Source organism: Neovison vison, chromosome 7, assembly GCF_020171115.1.
Source record: "Neovison vison isolate M4711 chromosome 7, ASM_NN_V1, whole genome shotgun sequence".
Classification (NCBI taxonomy): Eukaryota; Metazoa; Chordata; class Mammalia; order Carnivora; family Mustelidae; genus Neogale; species Neogale vison.
Window position 1 is genome coordinate 110550694 of NC_058097.1, and position 25268 is coordinate 110575961.

The 25268-nt window shown below is 39.4% G+C and overlaps 1 protein-coding gene and 1 non-coding gene across 3 annotated transcripts in view; one reads left to right on the forward strand and one right to left on the reverse strand.

Annotated features, from left to right (window-relative positions):
* LOC122912377 (tubulin-specific chaperone cofactor E-like protein) overlaps nt 1-25268 on the forward strand; it is a 156859-nt gene that overhangs the window by 26952 nt on the left and 104639 nt on the right. For both annotated transcript variants that reach the window (XM_044258063.1, XM_044258065.1), the window contains exons 5-8: nt 5845-6026; nt 7347-7603; nt 11015-11141; nt 13019-13135. In XM_044258063.1, coding sequence (XP_044113998.1) covers nt 5845-6026; nt 7347-7603; nt 11015-11141; nt 13019-13135 — 683 coding nt within the window. The remainder of the gene's footprint in view (nt 1-5844; nt 6027-7346; nt 7604-11014; nt 11142-13018; nt 13136-25268) is intronic.
* LOC122914773 lies at nt 10140-10246 on the reverse strand. The gene has a single exon (XR_006385853.1). It is a non-coding gene; the product is annotated as a U6 spliceosomal RNA (small nuclear RNA).

Consider the following 25268-nt stretch of genomic DNA (forward strand, 5'->3'; position numbering starts at 1 on the left):
AATTAATCACTGAGGTGCTTTGTAGGTATTAAATGCTATACAAAAAATGCTTTTTTGAGAAAAATCTGTGTGTAACCCAGTTTTCTTCAGCTTTTCTTACATTTATCTCTTTCATAGTCTAGTTTAATCTGATAATTGTGCTTCTGGTTATATGTCCTATTTTTATTGAGATGTTTACCAAATCCTTTGAGATGCATGTTGTTTGATTGTTAAAGGACTTGTTAATATATGCAGATTTACTGGGCTGTTCCAAGAAATAATCTCTGTTTGTACATATGTTTATTAATTCAGTTATCTGAACAACTAGTATAATTTAGTGTTCCACAAATTACATTCTGTGCCTTCTTGGTCCTTTGAGATGCTTAAGTGACGTGTGTGCTCTGTCCACACTGCACGGATGCCCCACGCACTGCCTTGTTCATCCTCCTCCTCCCTGATTCCCCCCATAGCCTGCTGCTGAACATCTAGTGAGGGTTTTTAACCTGCACGAGTGACAAGTCAGACCACATTTTCCTCTGAATCTTTTCACCTCCCGTGTTTGCAGGCCAATTCCCTTAAACGTGCTTCTTTGGGCGTGTCAGATTTCAGAGAGGCTTTGTGCTTTGCACTGTGACCACAAGCATAAGGTAGGCATTTGCCCACTGCCCACAGTTTAATAGCAATACAGCTGCAGTCTCAGAAGAGCAAGCTCTGTCAGTGTGGGCAGAACACAAAGTTCACGTGAGGGATTTCAGCCTTTTCTCTGCTTGGTGTAGACTAAGGTCTACACTACGTATTTTCCGGGCCACATGGACATTAATGGACAGAGGGTCCTATGTTCCGTTGAGATCAGTTTGTATCTTCTTACAAGTGCTCTATAGTCTATTTCCAGGCAGTTTTCAAGTAAGTCTTCACTGCCGCTACCCTTCAGGCTTCTGTCTTCCAATTTATTTTTGTTTTCATCATTCCTTTATTTTTTGTCCTTTGCTTTAACTGTAGTTGATCCCAATCTTCTAGAAAATCTATCAGAGCACAGAGAGGTGGGAGAAGTGCTGACAGCAGGAGCATATTGATTTTTAGGATTGATGAAACTCTTTGCCAGGCTACCAATGCCTCATTGGTCACAGTTACAAGACATTACATTTCGGCCCCATTGCAATCCGTATACCTGATTACCAAAAAGATGATTGGTCCCTGGCCATTAAGTAAGTTTAGTTTGCCTATATTTGAGATAGTAATATGGGACAAAATAACATAGTTTGTTCTTTTAGTGTTTTGAATGGTCACTAATGTTATAAGTACTTCTTTTGTGGTTTAAACTACTCACTGCTGGATGTCTAGAGATAAAGATAAATACGTATGAGAGCTGTAATACTGTAGGGGAAGGCGAAGCTTTGTCTCCATCCTTCTAAAATTGGGCATCCACGTGTGAAAACAGATGCATTTTTAGCTTTTGACTTGAAGTTTAGCTAAGTACATTTTCGTCTCACCTTTCCCAAGGCATCTCCTTTTTCCTCCCTTCCTTATCGAAACCATTTTATAAAAGAAATTAAACCAAGTAGTTGAGAGCAGGGAGGAATCAGCCCCTGAGGTGAGGCAGAGAATAGCTTGGGTATAAGTTACAGATTGTTATCTTCCAATCCTTTCCCCATTTTTCTTAAAACTAGTTTCTTCATTTTTGGAAGCCAGAGTAGAGGGTCCTCTACTCTGAATTTGAAGAACAGAAGTGGTTGAGATAATTTTAGAGAATTGTAGAGACCTAGAAGGTCATGTAAGTTCACATCCGTGTTTCTGCACACAAACATCACAGGTTTGAACTGCACGGGTTTGTTTGCATGCAGACTTCTCACAGGACAGTGCTATAAATAAAATTCTTCTTCCTTATGGTTTTCTTAATAGTATTTTCTCTAGGTGGGTGAGGATAGGCTAAATGGGTGTGGGAATTTAGGAGGGCACTTGCGATGAGCATTGGGCGTTGTATGTAAGTGATGAATCACTGGATTCTACTCCTGAAACCAATATTACACTATGTATTAGCAAACTAGAATTTAAATTAAAACTTGAAACAAAAAAAGGAAAAAGGTTAAGTAAAACAGAGGATCTTTTTTTTTTTTTTTTTTTTTTTTTTTTTTTTTTTTTAAGATGGAGAAAGAGAAAGAGGGTCGGGAGGAACAGAGGGAGAGAAAGAGAATCCCAAGCAGGCTCCAGACCCAGCACAGAGCCCAACACAGAGCTCAGTCCCATGACCCTGAGATCATGACCTGAGCCAACATCAAGGGTCAGACGCTTAATTGACTCAGCCACCCAGGTGCCCCAAAAGAGTCTCTTTTATGTAAAATTCTAAAAAATCTAGAGATATAAGTGTATATGGTGGAATATGCATACATTTTTTTTTTCTGGGACGAATCACAAGAAAAATTTCAATTCTGTTCGAATTTTAAAACTGTGACATTTTGTTATTGTTTTGATGTCAGTGAGGATAGTGGGCTGTTGAATTTTCTTTATATTTCTCTATATGAAAACAAAATAAAACACATGTTACTAAAACAAAAAAAAAACAAAAAAAAATTTTCTGTAGCTTTCACTTTATTGTAAGAATACAGTCTATAACATCCAACATACAAAATATGTTTATCAACTGTTTACATTTTCTGTAAAGCTTCCTATCCACAGTAGGCTGTTAGTAGTTAAGTTTTGGAGGAGTCAAAATTTACATGAAGATTTTCAACTTTGTGGGATGTTGGTGCCCCCTAACCTCTGCATTGTTCAAAGGTCAACTGTATCACTGTAACTTGAAGTCTTTTCTTTTTGATTTTTAGAATTTAAAAAAGGTAAGTTGGTGTACTGCCCTAGAAACTTACTGAATGTTTGCCAGTCTTTGCTGTTAGGACATTTTTGTAAGTAAATTTACCTGTAAAATTAATATACTTTCTAAAATCTTATCATAAATGTAAGGTTACCCCCAAATCCTTTTTAACTTTAGCCTTTTAAATAATGTATTTATGAATTTCTAACATACATTGTTTTTTCCTGTTTGAATTATTAGACTATAGTCCAGTTATAATTTTTTAGAATATTCCAAAGCTAATGAGTCATTATTCTAAATCTTTATTATCATGGGACAGCAGTGTAGATGCAGAATATGAAGAAGATTATATCTCATAATTTCTGGCAGAATTTCTTCAAAAACCTTTAAATTATTCATTTGGAGGTATTTTTTTATTATAAAAATAAAATATGAGGAATGGTGGTTAGTAAGAAGTTTATGTTTTATTTTTATTTAATGGGGGTTATATGATAATTGTTATTTTTTTTTTTAAAGATTTTATCTATTTATTTGACAGACAGAGATCACAAGGAGGCAGAGAGGCAGGCAGAGAGAGAGGGGGAAGCAGTCTCCCTGCTGAGCAGAGAGCCCGATGTGGGGCTCGATCCCAGGACCCTGGGATCATGGCCCGAGCTGAAGGCAGAGGCTTTAACCCACTGAGCCACCCAGGTGCCCCGATAATTGTTATTCTTGTATACCTGGAGTGAAATTCCTCTTCATCTTCTTTTGCCCTTGAAGCCAGGCGGGCCATCATCCCCTATATAGGACCCCTTCCAAGCATATTCAGGCGATAGAGTGCAGGACCCATCCCATGTGTGGACTGTTTCACTGTGTCATAGCCACAGACTAAATTCCAAACGCTGGCCGTACATCACACAAATGCTTAGCACCATTTGATCACAGAAGGGATCAGGCAAGAGAACGTGCACAGACTGGCATAAATTACTTACATTAAAACTGAAGCCTACTGTGTTTTTCTCTAAAAAATAGCTCATTTCTTCATTTGCAAAATGAAGATAAAAATGGTCCCACTTCACAAGGTGAGCGTGTGGCAGAGCTGACCGAGTGTGAGGACTGTGCCCTCTGACCGACTTCTCTGAATCTTCTTGGAATTAGTCCACTTTGCAGTGATGGTAGAGCTCCTGGCCTGTGTAGTTGACACAGAGCTGAGGTGAAGTGCACGTCACTTTTTCATTCTACCTGTAGTTTTCAATGCTGGCTGCCTTTTGGGCATAGGCATAACCTATGGAGCCCGGACAAGAAACAGTCTAGGTTCCAACCAGGAAGCTTAGCTCACCTTTGAAACTCCTGATTTAGTAGTTTATGGTAGAGCCTGGGAATTTGTGCATTTTTCACATTGTACCAGTGATTTGGTTTGACTTGATTTTTTTTTACAGATTATATTTACTTGAGAGAGAGAGTACAAGTGGGCGTGGGAGGAGAGGCAGAGGGAGAAGCGGGCTCTCTGCCGATCAGGGAGCCGGATGCAGGGCTTGATCCCAGATCCCCAAGATCCTGACCTGAGACGAAGGCAGCCACTCAGCCTACTGAGCCACCCAGACGTCCCATACCAATGATTTTAAATAGGACATATTTAAATAAAAATAAATACAATATAACATATAGCCAGGGTTGACATGTTGGTTCATACAATAGTTATGTCAGTAATCATTACACTTACTGAATGATTTTGTGCCATTAATTTGCTCAGCAAACATTAAGCACCCCTATGCTGTAGTGAACTAGGTAAGTACTCTCCCTGCTTTCATGGAGTTTACATCCTGTGGGGGAATAGGTGAGAAAGTAAGTTTCTAGAACGTATGCCAATCATCATATTAAGTGCTTTACACATGTATCTCATTTAATCTGATCCATAGTCCTGAGAAACAGGTGGATCCTGTTTTCTCTGTGTTACAGATGAGGACACTGAGACCTGGGAAGGTGAAATAACCCATCAGACCACACAGCTGGGAAGTGTTGGAACCTGGTTTGAACCTAGGTTTTTGACTGTGAAACAAATTCTAGCTATTGTGTTGTACTCCTTTTCTCGTAAAGTTGAGTTACCACATTGATGCTTTACCCATTTACTGGGCTTCTCATATTTACTTCATACTTGTTTAAGCTAGTTCTTAATTTTTTCTTTCCGGGGTATATTTATAATTTACTAGTGGTAGTATGCTGGAAGAATAATGGCTCAGGTTTTTAAATCCTAGATTTGGCTTTTGTGACGCTGAGACCTTAGTCAAATTATTTAACATTTCCAAGCCTCAGTTTCTTCATTTTTTAATGGGAAAATAGTTATCTTGCAAGTTGCTTTGAGAATTAAATGAAATAAGCTATATCAAAGAGACTGGTGCTATGCAGAGCAAATAGGTCAGGAACGCTAATTTTGTTTTTTAGAAAAAAAATCTTCTTGCCTACCAAGTTACTAGGTAAATTGTTAAATTGATGATCATGTTTTCTCTTTTCTTATGTAGTCGTGGACATTTTTTGGTTTTTGACTATATATATTTTGGACTTTGGTCATCTTTGAACCAAGTTGAAACTGTTCCCAAGTGATCATAACTATGTAGTCAATTTTGAACACTTGAGCTGTTACCATTTGTTCTTCAATAAGCCTTATATTAGCCTTAACATACTGAGGACAAAAGGGAGGAGAAATTCAGAGAGAATTACATGACCCAGTCTCAGCTCTTTAGAAACTTGCAGCCTAAAATGTCCTCTAAACTGTCTTTTCTCCATTTATCAAAGAGAACGTCATATAGAACAGAATCAAAAATCTTGCCCAAGGCAACATGGAAGGGCTCTCTTTTGTACCATTAATTTTCAATTATGTCACTATTTCATGGGAAGATTAAATTATTTGCTAAGATTTGTTGAAATTACTTTTGTCCCTCTGTAGGTACCATCACTAACACAGGACTCCCTGATATGAAGGGCCCCTTTCCTGGACACCCACTCACTTAAGCTTTGTGAGCGCGATTGCTATTTAAAAACTCTGATTACTGCCTGATACACATTTCTTTTTTTCTCTCTAGGTCAGTAAAATTGTGTCAAATGTTCCCCAGTTGGAGTTTCTAAACCTGAGTTCCAACCCTCTGAATTTGTCGGTTTTAGAAAGAACATGTGCTGGGTCCTTCTCTGGGGTTCGCAAACTTGTCCTCAACAACAGCAAAGCTTCTTGGGAGACAGTCCACACGATACTGCAGGAGTTACCAGAGTAAGCCCGGAGGGCATGATGGAGAGGGGGCAATGTCGCCATCTTTGTTAGTACATAGAATTACTGCAGATCTCCCATCTCAGAAACACTAGAACAGCAGGGTGGTTGGAGAATGAGGTCAGAAGAATGAAGTAATTAGAACGAGGGTGTGAGGGTCATTTAGTAGCATTTTCATTGCAATACTTATTCAGTGTTGAGTAGCACCAAGACATAGGATCTGTCATCCTTTGGCTAGAAGATATCCCTGAGAAGCACTTATCATTTCTACATCAACCCACCCTTTCTCCAATTTAAATCTTCTGATTACCTGATTTCAGAATTTTGCCTCAGCGCTTTTCTTAGGGAGGGAAAAAAATCATAGTATCTATAAAATATATTAACACTCAGATGATTAAGTGTCTCGCTGGCCTGATGGGAAAACGGAACTCTTTTCAGTAATTTAAACAAGAAATTATGTTTTTATTTGTGGGTTTAGAAATACTTTTCTTAGATTTGTTTGAATCTAGCTTTCAGTATGCACGTAAGTGTTCAAAGAAAGTAGTTTAAAGAAACATATGAAACCATAGTTTATTTGTCTAACTATGGAAATGATCAAGGCCTTTTGAACCTCATCTCCCCCCATTTGTTCCATCCGAGTTTCTCACTATCCCTCTAGTAAGACTGGTTTCCTCACCACATGCAGCATCTAGCATGGCGTAGAATGAGGTTTTAAATCCCAGTTCCACTTACTGACCATATGACCTTCGATAAGGTCATTAACCTCACTAAGCTCTGTTTTCCTTGTCTTTAAAATGGACGTAATTGTATCTAACTTGCAGAAATAGCAGTATAGTCTAGGAAGCACTCGGAGCAAGGCCTGCCTCAGGATAGGAATTCAGTAAATGATAGTTTTTATTTTATTTCTAAACATTCTGTTCATGCTGTTTGTGGGATTTACCTCTATGTCCTTGTAACTTATGCAAGTCTACCCTTCCTTCCAGGCCACGCATTCTTTCCTGATTATTCTAACTGCAATTTCAATTCCACTCCTATAGGAACTGCTATTGTACTTGAAGTTAGTACTGCTTTATTCAGCACTTAGTTATTTAAGCACAAAATTAATTTAGTCCTGGGTTATATCATTCTCTGCTGTTTTATGTGTTTTAGGTTTTGTCTTCCCAGCTATATTTAAGCTTTAGGAAGACATCTTTATATTTTCTCCATAATCCCTACCGGAGTCCCCCAGACTGTAGGCACTTACTTACCGAACGAATGAAAATAGCTGCAAAGTAGAAACTTAACTGCTTTAAACAATGAAATATTTCCTTTTTTTCTCTGCAGTTTGGAGGAGCTCTTCCTGTGCCTTAATGACTATGAAACAGTGTCTTGTCCTTCTATTCGCTGTCATTCTCTTAAGCTACTACATATAACAGACAATAACCTCCAAGACTGGACTGAAATTCGAAAGCTAGGAGTTATGTTTCCTTCACTGGATACTCTCGTCCTGGCTAACAATCATTTGAATGCTATTGAGGAGCCTGATGATTCACTGGCCAGGTTGTTCCCTAATCTGCGGTCCATCAGCCTCCACAAGTCAGGTGAGGTATAGGCTTGTTCTTTTTCCACATGCAAATCGATCTGAGCTTATGCATGATGTAAATCAAAGCCCATTTCTTTCAGTCGGGGCTCTGCCTTCTCGTAGGATACATTTCCAAGAGTGGCGTGCGGATGCCTATTGATAAGCTAAATTCAAGGCATTCGTTTTCATAAATGCTCTGATACATATCAAGTGGCTAAGCCTCCTATTAGCTGTTTATAGTTTTTCTATTAAAGATAGTTTATATATTTATATTTATATATATGTAGTTTCTCTATTAAAGAGGTCCTGCTGTGAAGAGAGTGAGATGAAATTGATGAATTGGACAGTAAAAGGCAGAGGAAAAGGAGTACGAAGAATTACAAACTAGACTATTTTGTCTACTTAGGTTAAAGAATTTCAACTTGTAAATGCTCACCTTTCTTTTCTGGTATTTATATATCATCGATTGCCAGTTTGCTGCCATCCAATTCTGTGTCTCCTAGGAATGCACATTTTTAGCCCATTTTTTTTTAAATTAATGAACTTCATTTTTTGAGAAGTTTTAAATTCGCAGCAGAACTGATCAGGAAGTACAGTGTTCCGACATCCTCCCTGCTCTCACACATGCACAGCCGTCTCACTGACCGTGTGCCAGCCCCAAAGTGAAACATCTCTTATAATTGAGCCTATGTTGTCCCAACACCCAAAGTCCATGGTTTACATGGGGGTTCACTTCTGGTGTGGTCCATTCTGTGGGTTTGGACAAATGTTTAATGACAATGTCTCCCCTTTCTAGTATCATTTATATTAGTTTCACTGCCCTGACAACCTTCTGTGTTCTGCCTGTTCATCTCCATACCCCGCAATCCCTGGCAACTAGTGATCTTTCTCCTGGCTCCATAGTTTTGCCTTTTCCAAAATGTCATATAGCTGGAATCATACAGCATATAGCCTTTTTTTTTTTTTTAAAGATTTTATTTATTTATTTGTCAGAGAGAGAGGGAGAGCGAGCACAAGCAGACAGAGAGGCAGGCAGAGGCAGAGGGAGAGGCAGGCTCCCTGCCGAGCAAGGAGCCCGATGTGGGACTCGATCCCAGGATGCTGGGATCATGACCCGAGCCGAAGGCAGCTGCTTAACCAACTGAGCCACCCAGGCGTCCCAGCATATAGCCTTTTCAGACTAGCTTCTTTCCCTTAAGAATATGCATGTAAGTTTCCTCCGTGTCTTTTCCTGGCTTGATAGCTCATTTCTTTAGGAGTGAGTGATGTCCCATTGTCTGGATGCACCCCAGTTTATTTATCCGCTCACAAACCGAAGGACATCTTGGTTGCTTCAGAGTTTGGGCATTTATTAATGAAGCTGCTGTAAACCTCAGTGTGCAGGGTTTTGTGTGGACATAAGTTTTCAGTTCACTTGGGTAAATGCCAAGGAGTGCAATTGCTAGATCATATGGTAAGAATATGTTTAGTTTTACAAGATACTGCCAACTGTCTTCCAAAGTGGCTGCACCGTTTTGCATTCCCACCAGCAATGAATGAGAGTTTCTGTTGTTTCACGCCTTCAGTGGCATGTGGTGCTGTGAGTGTTCTGGATTTGGGCCATTCTGATAGGTGTGTAGTGGAACCTTGTTTTAATTTGCAGTTCTCTAATGACATATGACATTGAGCGTCTTTCCACCTGCTTACTTCCCATCTATATGTCGTCTTTGGTGAGGTGTCGGTTCAGGTCTTTTGCTCATTTTTTTAAAATTTGGGTTGTTCATTTTCTTATTGTTGAGTGTAAGAGTTCTTTGCATATTTTGGATAATGATCCTTTATCAGGTATGTCTTTAGCAAATATATTCTCCCAGTCTATGGCTTTTCTTCTCATTCTCTTGACATTGCCTTTCAGCCCATTTCTTAAAATAACTTCATAACTAAAAATAACTCTAATCTACAGTTGAAAAAAACACATACAGTTTAATTTTCCATAGAAGTCATAAGGTTAGGAATTAAATTTTAAAAACTAGCATTTTGGATAAAGAAGCTGCTCACTGTGCAACTTGACACCCATTACGTTAACTCTGTCCTTCCTCCTAGATGGAAATACGTTCTGAAGGGAAGAGAGCGGTGGTGGCTGGGGATAGTTATGCACCGGAGCCCTCGTGTATTGCTCCTCTGCTTTTGCCCTTGCTGCAGGTAGCTAGAAATAGGAAGGGACTGCATTCTCTGAAATAGATTTAACATGTTATAAAATCAACCAGCTTCATTACTACGGGCATATTTTTCCTAGCAGTGCCAAGTATCGACTTGGATCATATATTTGCTCACAGCCATAGGGAAAAAAAATTTTTTTTTTTTTTTTGCATGAAACAGTTTTAATTTGTTGCATGCACTTCTTGCCCAGTGGTTCAGGTTCTCTGGTTTTTTTTGTTTGTTTGTTTTGTTTTTTTACCGTTCTCTGTGTTTGTTTTTTAAATTTTTTCAGTAAAGCTAAAGCTTTTGAAACACATCAAGTGCCCCACAATAGAAGAATGATTTAATAAAGAAAGGTGCATAATGGCATGGAATATTATAAAAAATATGGAAGCTTCACGAATTTGTGTGTCATCCTAGCGCAGGGGCCGTGCTCATCTTCTCTGTATCATTCCAATTTCGGTATATGTGCTGCCGAAGCAAGCACCAGGTTCTCTGTTTTTTGTTTGTTTTACTTTTTTTTTTTTTTTTTAGATTTTATTTATTCTTTTGAGAGAGAGAGAATGAGAGGGGAGAAGGATAGAGGGAGAAGCAGGTTCCCCATGGATCTGGGAGCCCGATGTAGGACTCGATTCCAGGACTCTGGGATCATGACCTGAGCCGAAGGCAGTTGCTTAACCAACTGAGCCACCCAGATGTCCTGTTTGTTTTATTTTTAAAATCTGTTTTCCCTTTCCCCAAAATGAGGACAGTATGTAAGAAAGATAATATTTAGTTTCTGATTCTACTTACCTTACCCCATTTGAGAATTTGTTAGGTAAAGATTTGAGTCTGACAGTATCAACTCTGATCAGTAGTTCTGTTCTGTGAGTCTATGTTTGACGACAGAGTTGACCACATCAGCTTTTTTATATAAGCCCGGTATACATCTTACCCACTGAAACCACCAGAGACCTCTTTACAAGTCATTTGGGTGGAGAATCAGTGTATTAGTGGGGTGTTGAGGTGTTGGAGAATAAAGTTCCCTCCTTGACCACTGGCTTCACAGGGAGAGGAGAGGCTATAGGGAATTTTTTGTGGTATTTAATTGTATTCTGTTCTTTCCTTGGATGAAGAAAATTTTCAGGATGTCCAACTACAACGTTTATAAGGACTTTAACATTTCAGAAATCAATTGAAGTAATTTTTTTCTATGTTAATCTCCTTATTTGTGTGCTTTTCTGGATTTACTTAAACAATATATTTCTCAAATTAGGTTTGCAGTCCTGGGAAGACATTGACAAACTAAATTCATTCCCCAAACTTGAAGAAGTGAGATTGTTAGGAATTCCTCTTCTGCAGCCATATACCACCGAGGAGCGGAGGAAATTGGTAATAGCCAGGTCTGTTGTCCTGATTACTCTCCTTTTTTCTCTCGGGCCTTATTTCATTAGAGGGATAATGCACTAATGGAGGGGAGTGCGCTGTAAGTTTATCTGTCTCTTGAACAGACAGTGCTCGAAGGAGCTGCTTCTGTAGCTTGAAGTCCAGAAGAAAAGGAACACAATATGGTGAGAAAGATGTGAAAGGTAATTGGCCTGCCAAGGCCACTGAAACATTCCCTCACAGATCTATTCTGCTTTTATACCTTTTAATACTTAAAATATTCAAAGTCCTTCTTTTCGATCATGAAGAAAAATTAGGTATAATAGGGAAAGAGTTCTGTTTCAGTTGTCTTTACTTTCTCTATTCACTTAGTGGTCATTTAAAGTGTAAATACCTAAAAATTCGGCTGTTTTATTAATGTGAAACTTAAGAGAGCAGCATCTGTGTTTTCTTCTTGACTATAGATGGGCTCAAACATGACTACCACACTGTTATGTTCTTCCTTTTTTTTTTTTTTCCCCCAATTTATTTATTTTCAGAAAAACAGTATTCATTATTTTTTCACCACACCCAGTGCTCCATGCAAGCCGTGCCCTCTATAATACCCACCACCTGGTACCCCAACCTCCCACCCCCCCGCCACTTCAAACCCCTCAGACTGTTTTTCAGAGTCCATAGTCTCTCATGGTTCACCTCCCCTTCCAATTTACCCAAATTCCCTACTCCTCTCTAACGCCCCTTGTCCTCCATGCTATTGGTTATGCTCCACAAATGAGTGAAACCATATGATAATTGACTCTCTCTGCTTGACTGATTTCACTCAGCATAATCTCTTCCAGTCCCGTCCATGTTGCTACAAAAGTTGGATGTTCTTCCTTTGACTCCCCTGCCTTTCGTGTCTCTAACTCTGTCTCCCCAAGACCACTGAAATGAGTTTTGATTTTTGTATGAGCCTTTAGCAACAATAAGATTCTGGCTGAGATGTAAAGAAAAACAAACTTTCATTTGTTTTCTTTGTGTACTCTGTGTAGTAGTTTTGAAAGGGGCTTTACGGTTCCCTAAAGAAGAGTGGGTCTTCAAACAGGTTGTTGATCTTCCTGCCCAGCTAACACCTAGCAGATCCGTACTGCTTTCCAGTTATGGATATGCACAGTAATGTCACACTGAAGAAATACATTTAGGCATACTTTTCTTCTAAAAAGAATAAGGCTTGTAGTAGACCTTATGCTTTATTTCCTTTACATAATTCTTTTGTAAAGGTAATAAATTAATTCCTAAACAATAGAGCCCATTTGTCCTGACTCCTCCACTTGTAGACTTGTGCTGTCCACTATGGTGCCATTAGCCCTGTGTGACTTCTGAGCACTTGAATTATGGTTAGTCTGAACTGAAGGCTGCATTAAGTATAAAATATATTCAGAACTTTGAATACTTTATATGAAAAAAGAATGTAAAGTATCATATTAGTTATTTTTTAGTATTGATTAGATGCTGAAATGATTAAGTCCTCAATCTATTATATTAAATAAAATATATTAGTAAAACGAATTTCACCTGTTTTATTTTTATTTTTTAAAATATAGCTATTAAAGAACTTAAAATTATATCTGTGGCTTGCATTATATTTAAGTTGGATAGTGCTGGCTAGAATCTCATTTTGAAAGGCAAGGTATAATTATAAATGGTCAGTGTCCCATCTAAAAATGAAACTTTGGATATTTTTGGTCCTTTTATTCTATACCACTTTAGTTCATGTAAGTAGTTGTACACAAGCAGAGTTACATCAAATGTGTCCTCTCAAGAAAGTAAGATGGGGCCTCAAACCAATGATTTTACTTCTAAAGCTAAATATTCTCGCTGTCTTAAAATGCCTTTATTTTGATTTTACTTACAGATTGCCATCAGTTTCCAAACTTAATGGCAGTGTTGTTACCGAGGGTGAGCGAGAAGATTCTGAGAGATTTTTTATCCGTTACTATGTGGATGTCCCAGAGGAAGAAGTGCCATTCAGGTAAAAACCCCTCATCAGTTTAACAACATTTGAGCAAGTATTGAGGCAATTTAAGAATTCTTGTTTTAGAGCAAATCTAATAATCTGTTACTGGACTTTGGTGATAGGTTTAAAAAAAAAAAAAAAGGAAGAAACACAAAGCAAACCCATTTTATCTCATTTTCCACAGTGTATTTCTTCTAGCCTTGCACTTGTATTAAGAATGGGTGGGTAAGTATTTGACTGCTTCCACTCATACTCCATATCATTGATTTCCTGTTTGACCCTTTTCTCCAGGGACACATCTTTACCTACCCCAAAGTTGGTCTCTTCCTTCACATTGATCTGCTTTCAGGATATACTAAGTTCTGCAGTTTGGAAGATTTGGCAAATAGGCATTAGGTTTAGAGAATATGAGGAAAGGACTAGAAAATAGACTCTTGAGGAAATACTAAAGGAATTAGGATGGTCGAGTATGAAGAGAAATGTTGAAGGCTCAATTTGTAATTACTTTTAAGTATATGAAGAGTTAATATATGGTTTGAGGAGGAACTGCCTTTTTTTAATAGTCATTTATTTTTTTATTTGAGTATAGCTGGCACACAATGTCACGTTAGTTTCATGTTACAACATAGTGATTCAACAAGTTACTGTGTTGTGCTGTGTTCACCACAAGTATAGTTACCGTCTGTCACCACACAACACTACTAGAGTACCATTCATTATGTTCCCTGTGCTGTACCTTTAATTCATGCCATCACTGGAAGCCTGTGTCTCCCACTCAAGCCCCCTTCTCCCTGGCAGCTGCCGGGTCTCGTATTGGTAGGTCTGATTCTGCTTTTTACTAGTTTGTTTTGGTTTTTAAATTCCATGTAGAAGTGAAATTGTATGGCATTTGTCTTTCTCTATCTTATTTATCTCACTTAGTATAATATCCTCTGGGTCTAACCATGTTGGTACAAATGGCAAGGTCTCATCCTTTTTCATGGCTGAGTAATATTCCACGGTATGTACGGGGGTGTGTGTGAATGTGTCTGTGTGTGCCACATCTTCTCTATCCATTCATCTATTGGTGGACACTTGAGTTGCTTCCCTATCTTGTCTGTTGTAAATAATGCTGCAGTAAACATAGGGGCACATCTATTTTTTCAAATGAATATTTGTGTATTCTTTGGGTAAATACCCAAAAGTGGAATAGCTGGATTATATGGTAGTTCTGTTCTTCATTTTCTGAGGAATCTCCACACTATTTTCCATAGTGACTACACCAATTTGCATTCCCACAAACAGTGCATGATGGTTGGGAAGGAGCTACATTTAATACTGCAGAAATGTGAAAGGAAAGGTAGCTGGTATGGTATAGGTAAATACACAAAAAATAAGATACCCCCAAAGACTGGTTTCTAGGTTTTAGTAACTAGAACCACTTACCAAAAATGTTGCATGTTTTCCTTAAGAACTTTAACAAATAGTATGAAATTGCATTAGACAAATAGGATGCAAATTAGGAGGGTATGTGAATCAAAGCAGTTCATCCTTCTGGTTACAAATTTCTCCAATTCTAATTCATTCTTACTAAATATATCTAATTTTTCCCCAGACTTTTCCATTATTTATCGGCTTTGAGGGGGTTAACCCTCTGTAAGGTTGAACCAGTACTATATAAAAAGATTTTGTGGTTTTGTTAATAGTATTTTAAAGCCCAAACATTTAAAAAATATTAGACAAATTAAGAATTTTAAAGATTGCTCTTTTTAAAGTTAGCTAAGAACAACGAAGTAGAGAGAAATAAATACTACTGTGCCTTTTAATACAACCTAGAAATATTAGGTTAAGCAGCATGAATTTTGTCTGTTTTGTTTTATTTTGGTAAAAAACATAGTCTAATATCTATAGTTTCATTTGATTTCATCTAGCCTATTAGTGGGAGAAGTAACTATCTGGGCTTTGAGCATAAGTCCATCATTATAGTTTATTTAATTTCATCTGCTACAGGGAGTAATATATATATATATATAATATATATGTGTGTATATATATGTGTGTGTATGTATATGTGTATATGTGTGTATGTATATATACATATATATATACACATATATGTGTATATATATAGACACATATATATGTATATATATAGACAGTATGTTGTTTTCTGTCCTGATGGCATAATTATCCTAAAATGCATATAGGCCTTTGCATTAGTATTCTTAAATGCACAGAAATCATCTTCAAGCACAGGAGGAATGTATTCAGTGAATACTGAGAAACTGCAAGAACTGTTAGGCAAGCTGGAACCAGATGTAGACAGGAACCGGTGGCAGCAAAAACAGCCAAGTTTTCACCTTGTAGTGTGTCTCTGCTGGCACTGTCCTCCCTAGACACCACAATGCCAGACCTTCACCAGTGGACCCTTGCGGCTGTGCCACAGGCTGTGCTGAAAATAATCTCTTACTGACCTTTGCCTCATTCCCCAAGGATCAGAAATCTGTGTCTAACCAATTGATTGGCTGTGTTTAGGGTATGTGCTCACATTTGTCTTCAGAGAGATAGGGAGAGGGATTATCTGTCACTTTGGCTTCTGCAGTGAGAGGTAGAATCTTCCCCTGATCTTGGGACATTTTCCCAAATAGGAACAATTCATCAAGAAAGCATCTCTTGTAGTCTGCCATTTTGACGATCCAGCATCTATGCATGTACTTTTTCCCCATAGTTGCATATATAAAACAATTATTCTCACCTGTCCTAATGTAGTCCTTTTACAAATGAAAACACACTTCTTTCTCCGTGAAATGAGATAACCTATTTATTCTGATCCTAAGGACTCTGACCAATTAGCTACTATAAAAGATTCAAGCTATTTCAATTGCTACTCTAACCTTGCTGCCTGTTTATGTAATTATGCCTACTTGACCACTCACTAGTGGTTAAATGTCACTGCTTAGTCTCTTCCAGTCTTCCTGAAATTGAAATGAGCAAACTGATTTCAGTACCTTCCTGGCCTTTAAAATATTTTCCAAAGATGTGAGTGTTCTACTTACTAATGTATTTTTCAAGACCTTGGAAAAGGAAATGTCTTCTGGGTCCTTTTCGGGTTCGTGGATGGAGAATGGGTGAGAGGTCATGGGTGACAATAGGTTCCATGATTCATGTGTCCTGAAGTGTTTTATTTCCTCCTTCAACATCATCCCCCAAATTCCTGGCATCTCAGCTTCCTTTAGCATAGACCACCATGAATTCAATTTCTAATCCTCCAACTATACGAAAATGTAGAACCACACTCAGGCACTGAAGCTAGCGTTTTGAACTCAGAATCTCTGGTAAGGTAACTGTGTTAACAACCTCAGCGAGATCTGAAATTGCTTCTTCCTCAGTCAGCATGCTCAGAATCTATTCCTCTACTAATTTCCTGTATTTTTGTCCATATAACCAAATTCTTGTAATTCTTTTGATACGTTTGTAGTCAGCCCCACAGAGCATGCTGTGATCTGATGGCAGGAGAGCAGAGTGTGTATGTGGAAGGATGAGGCAGGTGGGAATTCATTTACCCATGCAAGGTAATTCCTTTAGGAGGCGGATTTTACTGCCTTCTCAAGCAGGAAAGGAACAGTCTCATTCAAACTGCTCACAAGGGGGCCTACCTGAGGAATGGGGATTCAGGATGTTCCCATTCTTCAGCATCTTCCTGTGTATAAACCTCCACTCCAATTCATTCTTTCCCCACCCCACTCTCTCTCCAGCCAGTGCTTGAACTTTCATATAATAGTCCCAATATGGATACAAATTTAACTGACCTGTAATTCACCAATTTGGAGCATCAAACTGCATTGTTTTTATAGCTACCTTGGCTTTCTTGTTGTAAGAAAGAAAAGAGGCTTTTCTTTTCTTTCTTTCTTTCTTTTTTTTTAAGGTTTTTTTTTTTTAATTTATTTGACAGAGAGAGAGATCACAAGTAGGCAGAGAGGCAGGCAAAGAGAGAGAGGAGGAAGCAGGCTCCCTGCTGAGCAGAGAGCCTGATGCGGGACTCGATCCCAGGACCCTGAGATCATGACCTGAGCCGAAGGCAGCGGCCCAACCCACTGAGCCACCCAGGCGCCCTTCTTTCTTTTTTTAAAAAAAGATTTTATTTATTTATTTGACAGAGATCACAAGTAGGCAGAGTGGCAGGCCTGGGGGTGGCGGGGTGCGGGGGAAGCAGGCTCCCCACTGAGCAGACAGCCTGATGCGGGGCTCATCCCAGGAATCTGATATCATGACCCAAGCCAAAGACAGAGGCTTAAACCGCTGAGCCACCCAGGTGCCCCAGAAAAGAGCCTTTTCTTTCTTTTTTTTTAAAAGATTTTATTTATTTATTTGACAGACAGAGATCACAAGTAGGCAGAGAGGCAGGCAAAGAGAGAGAGAGAGGAGGAAGCAGGCTCCCTGCTGAGCAGAGAGCCCGATGTGGGACTCCATCCCGGGACCCCGAGATCATGACCTGAGCCGAAGGCAGCGGCTTAACCCACTGAGCCACCCAGGCGCCCGAAAAGAGCCTTTTCTTTAAGGTACCTGGGTTTCAGTCTGTGCTTTGAGCTTAGTTCCTTGGTATTCAACCTTAATATTCTCTTGCTATAGGCTAGCTTGCTCCTTGAGAATAGCAGACACTCTACCTTACCTCACAGTCTTGCCCTCTTCTTCCCTTCTTCCTTCCCCTCATGCAGCACTCTCTCAATCACCCTGAGCTTTCCATGAGACCCCAGGTGGGCATTAGTTATTTCACTGCTCCATGTCAAGGCCTTTGCAGAATCCCTTCCAGGAACACTAATATGACACTCACTGGGCCCTACTGGGCCAGAAACCAATTTCAGATTGCCCGTAATTACCTGAGGGGCTCTTGCTGGTGATCTCCCTGCTGCCGATTTCTTAGTGTACACAACGAAAACCAACTCTGGCCAACTTAAGTAAGGTAGAAAGTAAGTGAAATGAATTGAGTAATATGAGTAAGTAAAATGAAAAGTGAGTAATAATGAATACTGTGTGGCTCACAGAATTGACAAGAAGATTAGAGAATTAGGTTTGGGCAGGACTGATGGAAAGCTAGGCACAGCCAAGATTTCTGTATCTTACTCTATAGACAGGATGCTTCTGAACTGCTGACCAGCCAGTCATCTCACGCTGCTAGACTTCGGTGCCCCCCGACAATCTCCGACAATCCCCGACAATCCCCGACATTTACAGCCATGCCTTCGAATTCTTGATTCTTCTGTATCTGCTCTGCATAAGCTCTGTTACAGCTCATGTCTTTGTATTTCCAGTTATGGTTAGGTGCGTTTGTTACCTTTCTGTGTTCTGGCTTACAGGGAAGGAAGAATGTTTACTTCTCTATAGCTTCTCTAGTGGAAAGTAGTTCCTACTTCTTGTCCACCTTGGGTTTCTCTCAATTCAGAAGGGCATTCAGATGCTGGGCAGCTGAAATTGACATATAGCCACTGTAATACCTGTTACCTGGTAGTTTTTAGTCTGGGTTTTTGTTTTAAATTTATTTTTAAGGTTTTATTTATTTATTGAGAGAGAGAGAGAGAGAGAGAGAGCGCATATGCAAATGAGGAGGGGACAGAGGACTAGGTAGAGAGAGAATCTCAAGCAGAAACCCCCCCGCCCCCAGCCAAGCCCTGAGTACAGAGCCTGTTGAAAGGGATGGGAAACTCAGTCTTACAACCCTGAGATCATGACCTGAGACACAATCAAGACTTGGACGTTTAACCTGCTGAGTCACCAGGACACCCCCTGCCTTTTTTTCCCTAGTAAGTTCTCCAATAGAATGATCAGTGTAATCAGCAAATATTTTTTGAGCCAGTGTGATTTGCCAAGAACTGTGTTAGGCACTTAATAAAGAATTATAGGGGCACCTGGGTGGCTCAGTGGGCTAAGGCCTCTGCCTTCAGCTTAGGTCATGATCCCAGAGTCCTGGGATCGAGTTCCCCTGCATGGGACTTTCTGCTCAGCAGGGAGCTTGCTTGCTCCTCCCTCTCTGCCTTGCTTCTCTGCCTGCTTGTGATCTCCGTCTGTCGAATAAATAAATAAAAATCTTTTTTAAAAAATTATGATAGCATTCATGCTGATATCAAGATAGAATGGTGAATAAACATAAACATATGTTTTAATACAAACATAAATTTGTATTAAAATGCATTTATTATGAATTAATACTGATATATAAACAGGGTATTTACTATTCCTATTATCTTTTTAATTGTCTTCCAAATTATATGCATAATCTCTCCCTAAAATACCAGTGAACAGTGACTAGCCCAGTGCGTAGTTAGTAAAAGGTGAGAATTTGACTCTGGATAATTCGGTGTTTCATACAGAACCATGTTTGAGCTTTAGTTTCCTGGCAGGGTGCAGGTATCCACTTGTTTTGGAGGAAGCATTCCTTTTCGTTTGACCATGGAATTTTTTAAATCAGTACTTAACTTGATTTTCCTATAAAATCCAACTTCTGCAACATCCATTTCCTATTGTTAGGCTCCCTGAGCTTTTCCTTCTTCCATGTTCCTGTCTTGTGTCATTAAACATGTAATACCTTTTCTCAACTTAGACATAAACAAAGTTAACCAATATGTCTTTTGAGGGCATGAATAAAAAGCCATTATCATCAGTTGAATGTCCTTTATGGTAGCAAAGTTATTTTGTGAGTCACTTGGATTACTCACACACATCTGTTTCCATGTGATTAGTCGTTTTAGCAACAGAAGACTTTGAAGATGATCTAGAAATTTACATATTCTCTTTTTCTACCTCAGAATAAAATAGAGGTTCCAGTTATTTGAATCATTTCCATCTTTTATGATGGACAGAATAAAATGTTTAGAATGCAAAAGGGAGATGTCCTTAATTAAGAGTTTTATAATTTCTTACAGGTACTCAGTTATCCTTATTGTTTTCTACTGGTGGGTGGAGCTGAAAGTCTAGCATCTCTACTGTAGATGTTTATGGTAATAATAGACTAACATGAAAAACTGAGCAATCGCTCATATGTTTCATTTTTATTTACCTTGGGAAATAACATAAGGTGAAAAATCTCTGTTCTCGATTCTTGGCCTTTAAACATCATAGTGTTTGTTTTTCCAGTCAATGGACTCTTTCTTTTAAAGCTTCATCTGTGCCTTGTCTTTTTATGGCTTGTGTAGGAGTGGTGTGCTCTTTCAAAATGAGTTCAATGTGTGCTGCAGGGGTTTGGAAAGATGTCCTCACTGGGCCAGTCATATTTCAATTATTGGGCCCTTATATTTTACCAGAGGAATTTCTAGGAAATAACTCTGGATTCTAGCTGGGTTTCAAAGGACAGTTTAATTTATTTACTGAATACTTACTATGAACCAAGAGGCCTGGGCCAGAAGCTTGGAGACAAAAAGACGAAAAAGTAGTGTCTACTCTCGAGAACCTCATCATCTGGGCTGCACTTGAGACATTATTTCCTTTGCTGGATCCTCTTCGTGTTCCCAACCTCTCAAAATAAAGTTACTGCAGGATTTGGTCCTGGGACCGCTTCTCTTCTCTCCTCGTCCCTTTGTTACTTTTATCCAGTGCTGTGGCTCTCATGTCTTCTGTATGACAGTAACTGCCAGACTTACCCTCCAGCTCTGCTCGGCCCTTGAATTCCAGCCTAGTATTTCTACGTGCTGCTTCACGTCTCCACCTGGATGTTTAAACCTGATGTGTTCCAAACCGAACTTCCCATCGCCTCCCTTACCTTTCCCAGCCCCTCTTCCACTGCCACATCTGCTCCTCTCTCTGCAAGCTTTCCGTCACTCCATTTTTCCAGCTGCTCAGGACAAAAACCTCAGAGTCATCCCTGATTTCTTTCTTCCATATCCCACATCAAGTCCGTTGGTTTTTTGTTTTTTTTTTTTTCTTTCACTAGTACTTGCAAAAACACAGAGAGAATCTCTTTCTTTATACCATTCGCTTTAGTTCAGGCCTTCCTGTCTCCCTCCTGTATGGTCTCCCCGAATTTACCCTTGCCCCTATAGTTTATCTTCCACATAGGAGCTGGTTTATAAGAACTCAAGTTTATTTGAAAAACAAAACAAAACAAAAACTTCCATGCTGTTCCCGAAACACACCAGGCATGCTCCCACCTCAAGCCTCTGCACTGTTGTCTCTCTTTGGAATGTACCCCATTAGCCTTGCGGCTCTCTCCTTTGGGGATGCCTCCCTGATCAGCCTATCTCAAATAGCACAGCTCTGTCCCCTACGATTCTCTTAACTGGCTCGTACTTTTCTTACTGAGCAATACCTAACCGGCATTTCTTCTGTACTCCGTATGTACACATGCCGTACTGTGAGCTCTGCAAGAACAGGGGCTTGCTTATACCCTCAGCACCTAGAGGCTAACAAAACAGCAAACTAACAAAATAGCAACTGTTGAGTCAAATGTCCAAATCTTCACATTATGCTCAGGGAGCACAAAGCAGGGTTACTTAGCTCTCCTGCAAGAGGTGGTACTTCCAAGAAACAATTGAGTCACCCTGGTGAAGAGGAGGGGAGAATATTCCAGGCAGAAAGGAATTCAAGTCCTTATGTGTAGTGAAGAGCAGCTGTTTGTTAGGGCTCCATGAAAAGTCGTAAGCAGGGAGGAAGTAGTGGCAGACAGTGCTGGGTAGGAAGGTGGGAACCCGGGCAAGCCCTTAGAGACTTTGGTATGCCCTACCAGGAGATGAGGGCTTTTTCTCGAGTGCAGTGGGAAATCACTGAAAGGTTTCAGGCGAGGAGATTCCTGGGGGCAGATTTCGGTTTATATTTAGAGGGGGAAGCTGCGAGAACCCTCTTTTAATAGCTGTTAACTTTGGTAAAGGAAGTGTGCATTGGAGGCTGCTATGTCCCTCGACAAAGTTACACGTGTTAGGACTGAATTTCGCTCTAGAATTTGAAATCCTCCTTTAAAAACATGCTGTGATGTTCTACCTTTTTTCTGGTATTTATGGCCCTGATTTCTCTAGGGGTGGAAGAGTATCATCTTTAGAAAGAAACCTCCGTGCTTATGAATCTGTCCGAATCTATCGTTTGTACCTTGCCATTTATCAAGTGTCTGTCCACATTGCTGTGTTTATCAGTTTCCTTTATGTTGTGTTTGCTTTATCTCTTAATTTCCTCTGAGAGAGTGAATTTAAATTGCTTATTTAGTACTGAACTAATACCAGTCTTCTTCTGTTAAGTTTTAAAGAGAGACAAAAAGAAAAACCATGTAACATTTCTCTTAGAAATCAATACGTCATGTATCTTTTTGGATTGAAGTGTTTCTTTGTTTTTGTTTTTTGTGTTTTTGTGGGTTTTTCTTAGTGGTTTGTTTTTGTTTTTTTTTGTTTTGTTTTGTTTTTTTCTGAGTGCTTTTGTTTTGTTTTTAGTTTTTACTTTCATCACCTGGTGCTCATCATTAGGCATCTGCTCCTTAATCCGCATCACCTGTTTCACCCGTCCCGCCACCCACCTCCCCTCTGGTAACCATCAGAGGAGGACGCCTGGATGGCTCAGTCAGTCATGCATCTCTCTTTGGCTCAGGTCATGATCCCAGGGTCCTGGGATCAAGCCCTGTGTCTGGCTCCCTGCTTAGTGGGAAGTTTGCTTTTGCCCCTCCCTCTGCTCATGCTTGAGCTCTCTCTCAAGAAAATAAATAAAATCTTTAAAAATAAATAAATAAAAAGAGAGAGAGTCTGTTTCTTGGTTTGTCTCTCTTTGTCCCCCTTTGCTCCTTTGTTTTGTTTCTTAACTTCCACCTATGAGTGAAATCATATATTTGTCTTTCTCTGACTTATTTCACTTAGCATTATACTCTCTAGCTCCATTCACATTTTTGCAAATGGCAAGATTTCATTCTTTTTTTTACGGCTGAGTAATAATACTCTGATATATATAAATATCTCACATATTCTTTTTCCATTCATCTGTCGATGGACACTGGGGCTGCTTCCATATTTTGACTATTGTAAATAATGCTGCTATAACTCAAAAGGCTTCATGTATCCCTTTGAGTTAGTATTTTTGTTTTCTTTGGGTAAGGACCTAGTAGTAGGATTGCTGGATCATAGGTAGTTCTATTTTTAATTTTTTGAGGAATGTCCATACGTTTTCCAGAGTACCTGCACCAGTTTGCTTTCCCACCAACAGTGCATGAGTGTTCCTTCTCCACATCCTCACCAACCCCTGTTGTTTCTTGTGTTTTTGATTTTAGCCTTTCTGACAGGTGTGAGGTGATATCTCCTGGTAGTTTTGATTTGCATTTCCTTGATGATGAGTGATGATGAGCATCATTTCATGTACCTGTTGGCCATCTGGATGTCTTCTTCGGAGAAATGTCTGTTCATGTCTTCTGCCCATTTTTAATGGGATTATTTTCTTTATCGGTGTTGCATTTTGTAAGTTCTTTATGTATTTTGGGTAGTAAGTGCAGAACTTTTTTATTTTGATGTAGTTCCAATAGTTTATTTTAGTTTTTGTTTCCCTTGCCTCAAGGGTTTCTAGGAGTTTTATGGTTTCATATCTCATATTTACATCTTTAATCTGTTTTGAATTTATTTTTGTGTGCAGTACAAGAAAGTGATCCAGTTTCATTCTTTTGCATGTAGCAGTCCAGTTTCCCCAGAACCATTTGTGGAAGATGTTTCTTTTTGGTTTTTTGTTTTGTTTTAAAGATCTTATTTATTTGAGAGAGAGAAAGCACAAATATGGGGAGCAACAGGCAGAGGGAGAGAGAGAAGCAGGCTCCCAGCTTGGAGCTCGATCCTAGGACCTGGGATCATGACCTGAACTGAAGACAGATGCTTCACCAACTGAGCTACCCAGGCACCCTTGTTTCTTACTGCTCTTGATGGTAGTGGGGAGAAAGTAAATTCACTGATTTGGGGTGTTACTCTTTTTTTCAGACTTTAAAATTTTGTTTTCATAAAGACTTAGAAGAGGCATAGCTCTAGTGAACAATTATTTGCTGGAAGGAAACACAGTTGTCAGAGACGGAGTGGCAAAGCCAGAAACAGGTTTTCTTAAAAGGCTTTGCTTTACTTTTACTCTCCCCTGGTACCTCACTTTCTGTTTGCCCCAAGGAGTCCCTAAACCATGCCCTGGGAAATCCTTATTTATGGCATCAAGGATTGCATTAGACATTCCTCAAAAGTTTCTTGGATTGTCATTCGTGGTAGGCTTTTTAAAACATGGAGAATATGTTTTTCCTCCGTAAGACGAATGGCGTTTCTAAATACCGCTGACTGCATCTTCACATTATTGTGAGAGCAGGGCTTGTATTCGGACACCACCTCAATGAAGGCTTACTTTGTCTTGGATGCTGGAGAAATCCTAGTGTACTGTGTCTGTTACTTCATATTCCTTCCAGACAGAGGACCTGCTGTTGTGAAGGAACATTCCTGCATTGGACATGAGTCTCCTGGGGTTCTCCATACTGCCAGGCTCCATCATCCTCTGACAAGGGCCATGACACAGCACTCCTCACATTCAGCTTCCAGGCTCCTGAGAAACAAAAGGGGCTTTCTCTGTGGTGCACCGTGGAGAGCCCCTGAAATGTTAGCTTTCCCTGTCGCTTACAACCTTTGTCATTCCAATTACATTGGACTTTATTTTGACTTCTTGCCACTTTCCCAGCCCAGCAGAAGATAGGCTACCTTCCTAATCTTGATTGGAGTTATATATGAGAATTTGCATATACCTGCAAAGGAAAGAAAGAATAAGAACCATCCCTCCCACTTCATGGTCTTGGGGGAGATTGTCTTTGATGTCTCCACTTTGGTTTTGGCCCCAGTGGGGGCCAGTTTTATCTTTTTTGTTTTCATTTGCTTTTTAGGATTAAAAAAATGCTGAGAATAATAAAAGTAAATGCTCATGTTCGCATTATTCAGAACTGGTGATTACTAATATTTTACTACTTCAAGTTTATTTTTTTATTAAAGGAAATAGTATTACAGATAAAATTAGAGTCATTTTTTTGCCCCGTTCTCAGTCCTATTTATGCCAATTAGGAACCCCTGGCAAGAATTTGATGTGGATCCTTGGTGTCTACTTACTGTATTTTATATATCCATTAAATTAGAAAGTGGGATTTTATAGTTCTTTGTCAATATGCATTGCAGTTTCTTCTCTCAGTCTGTAGCTGATTCTCAGTCTG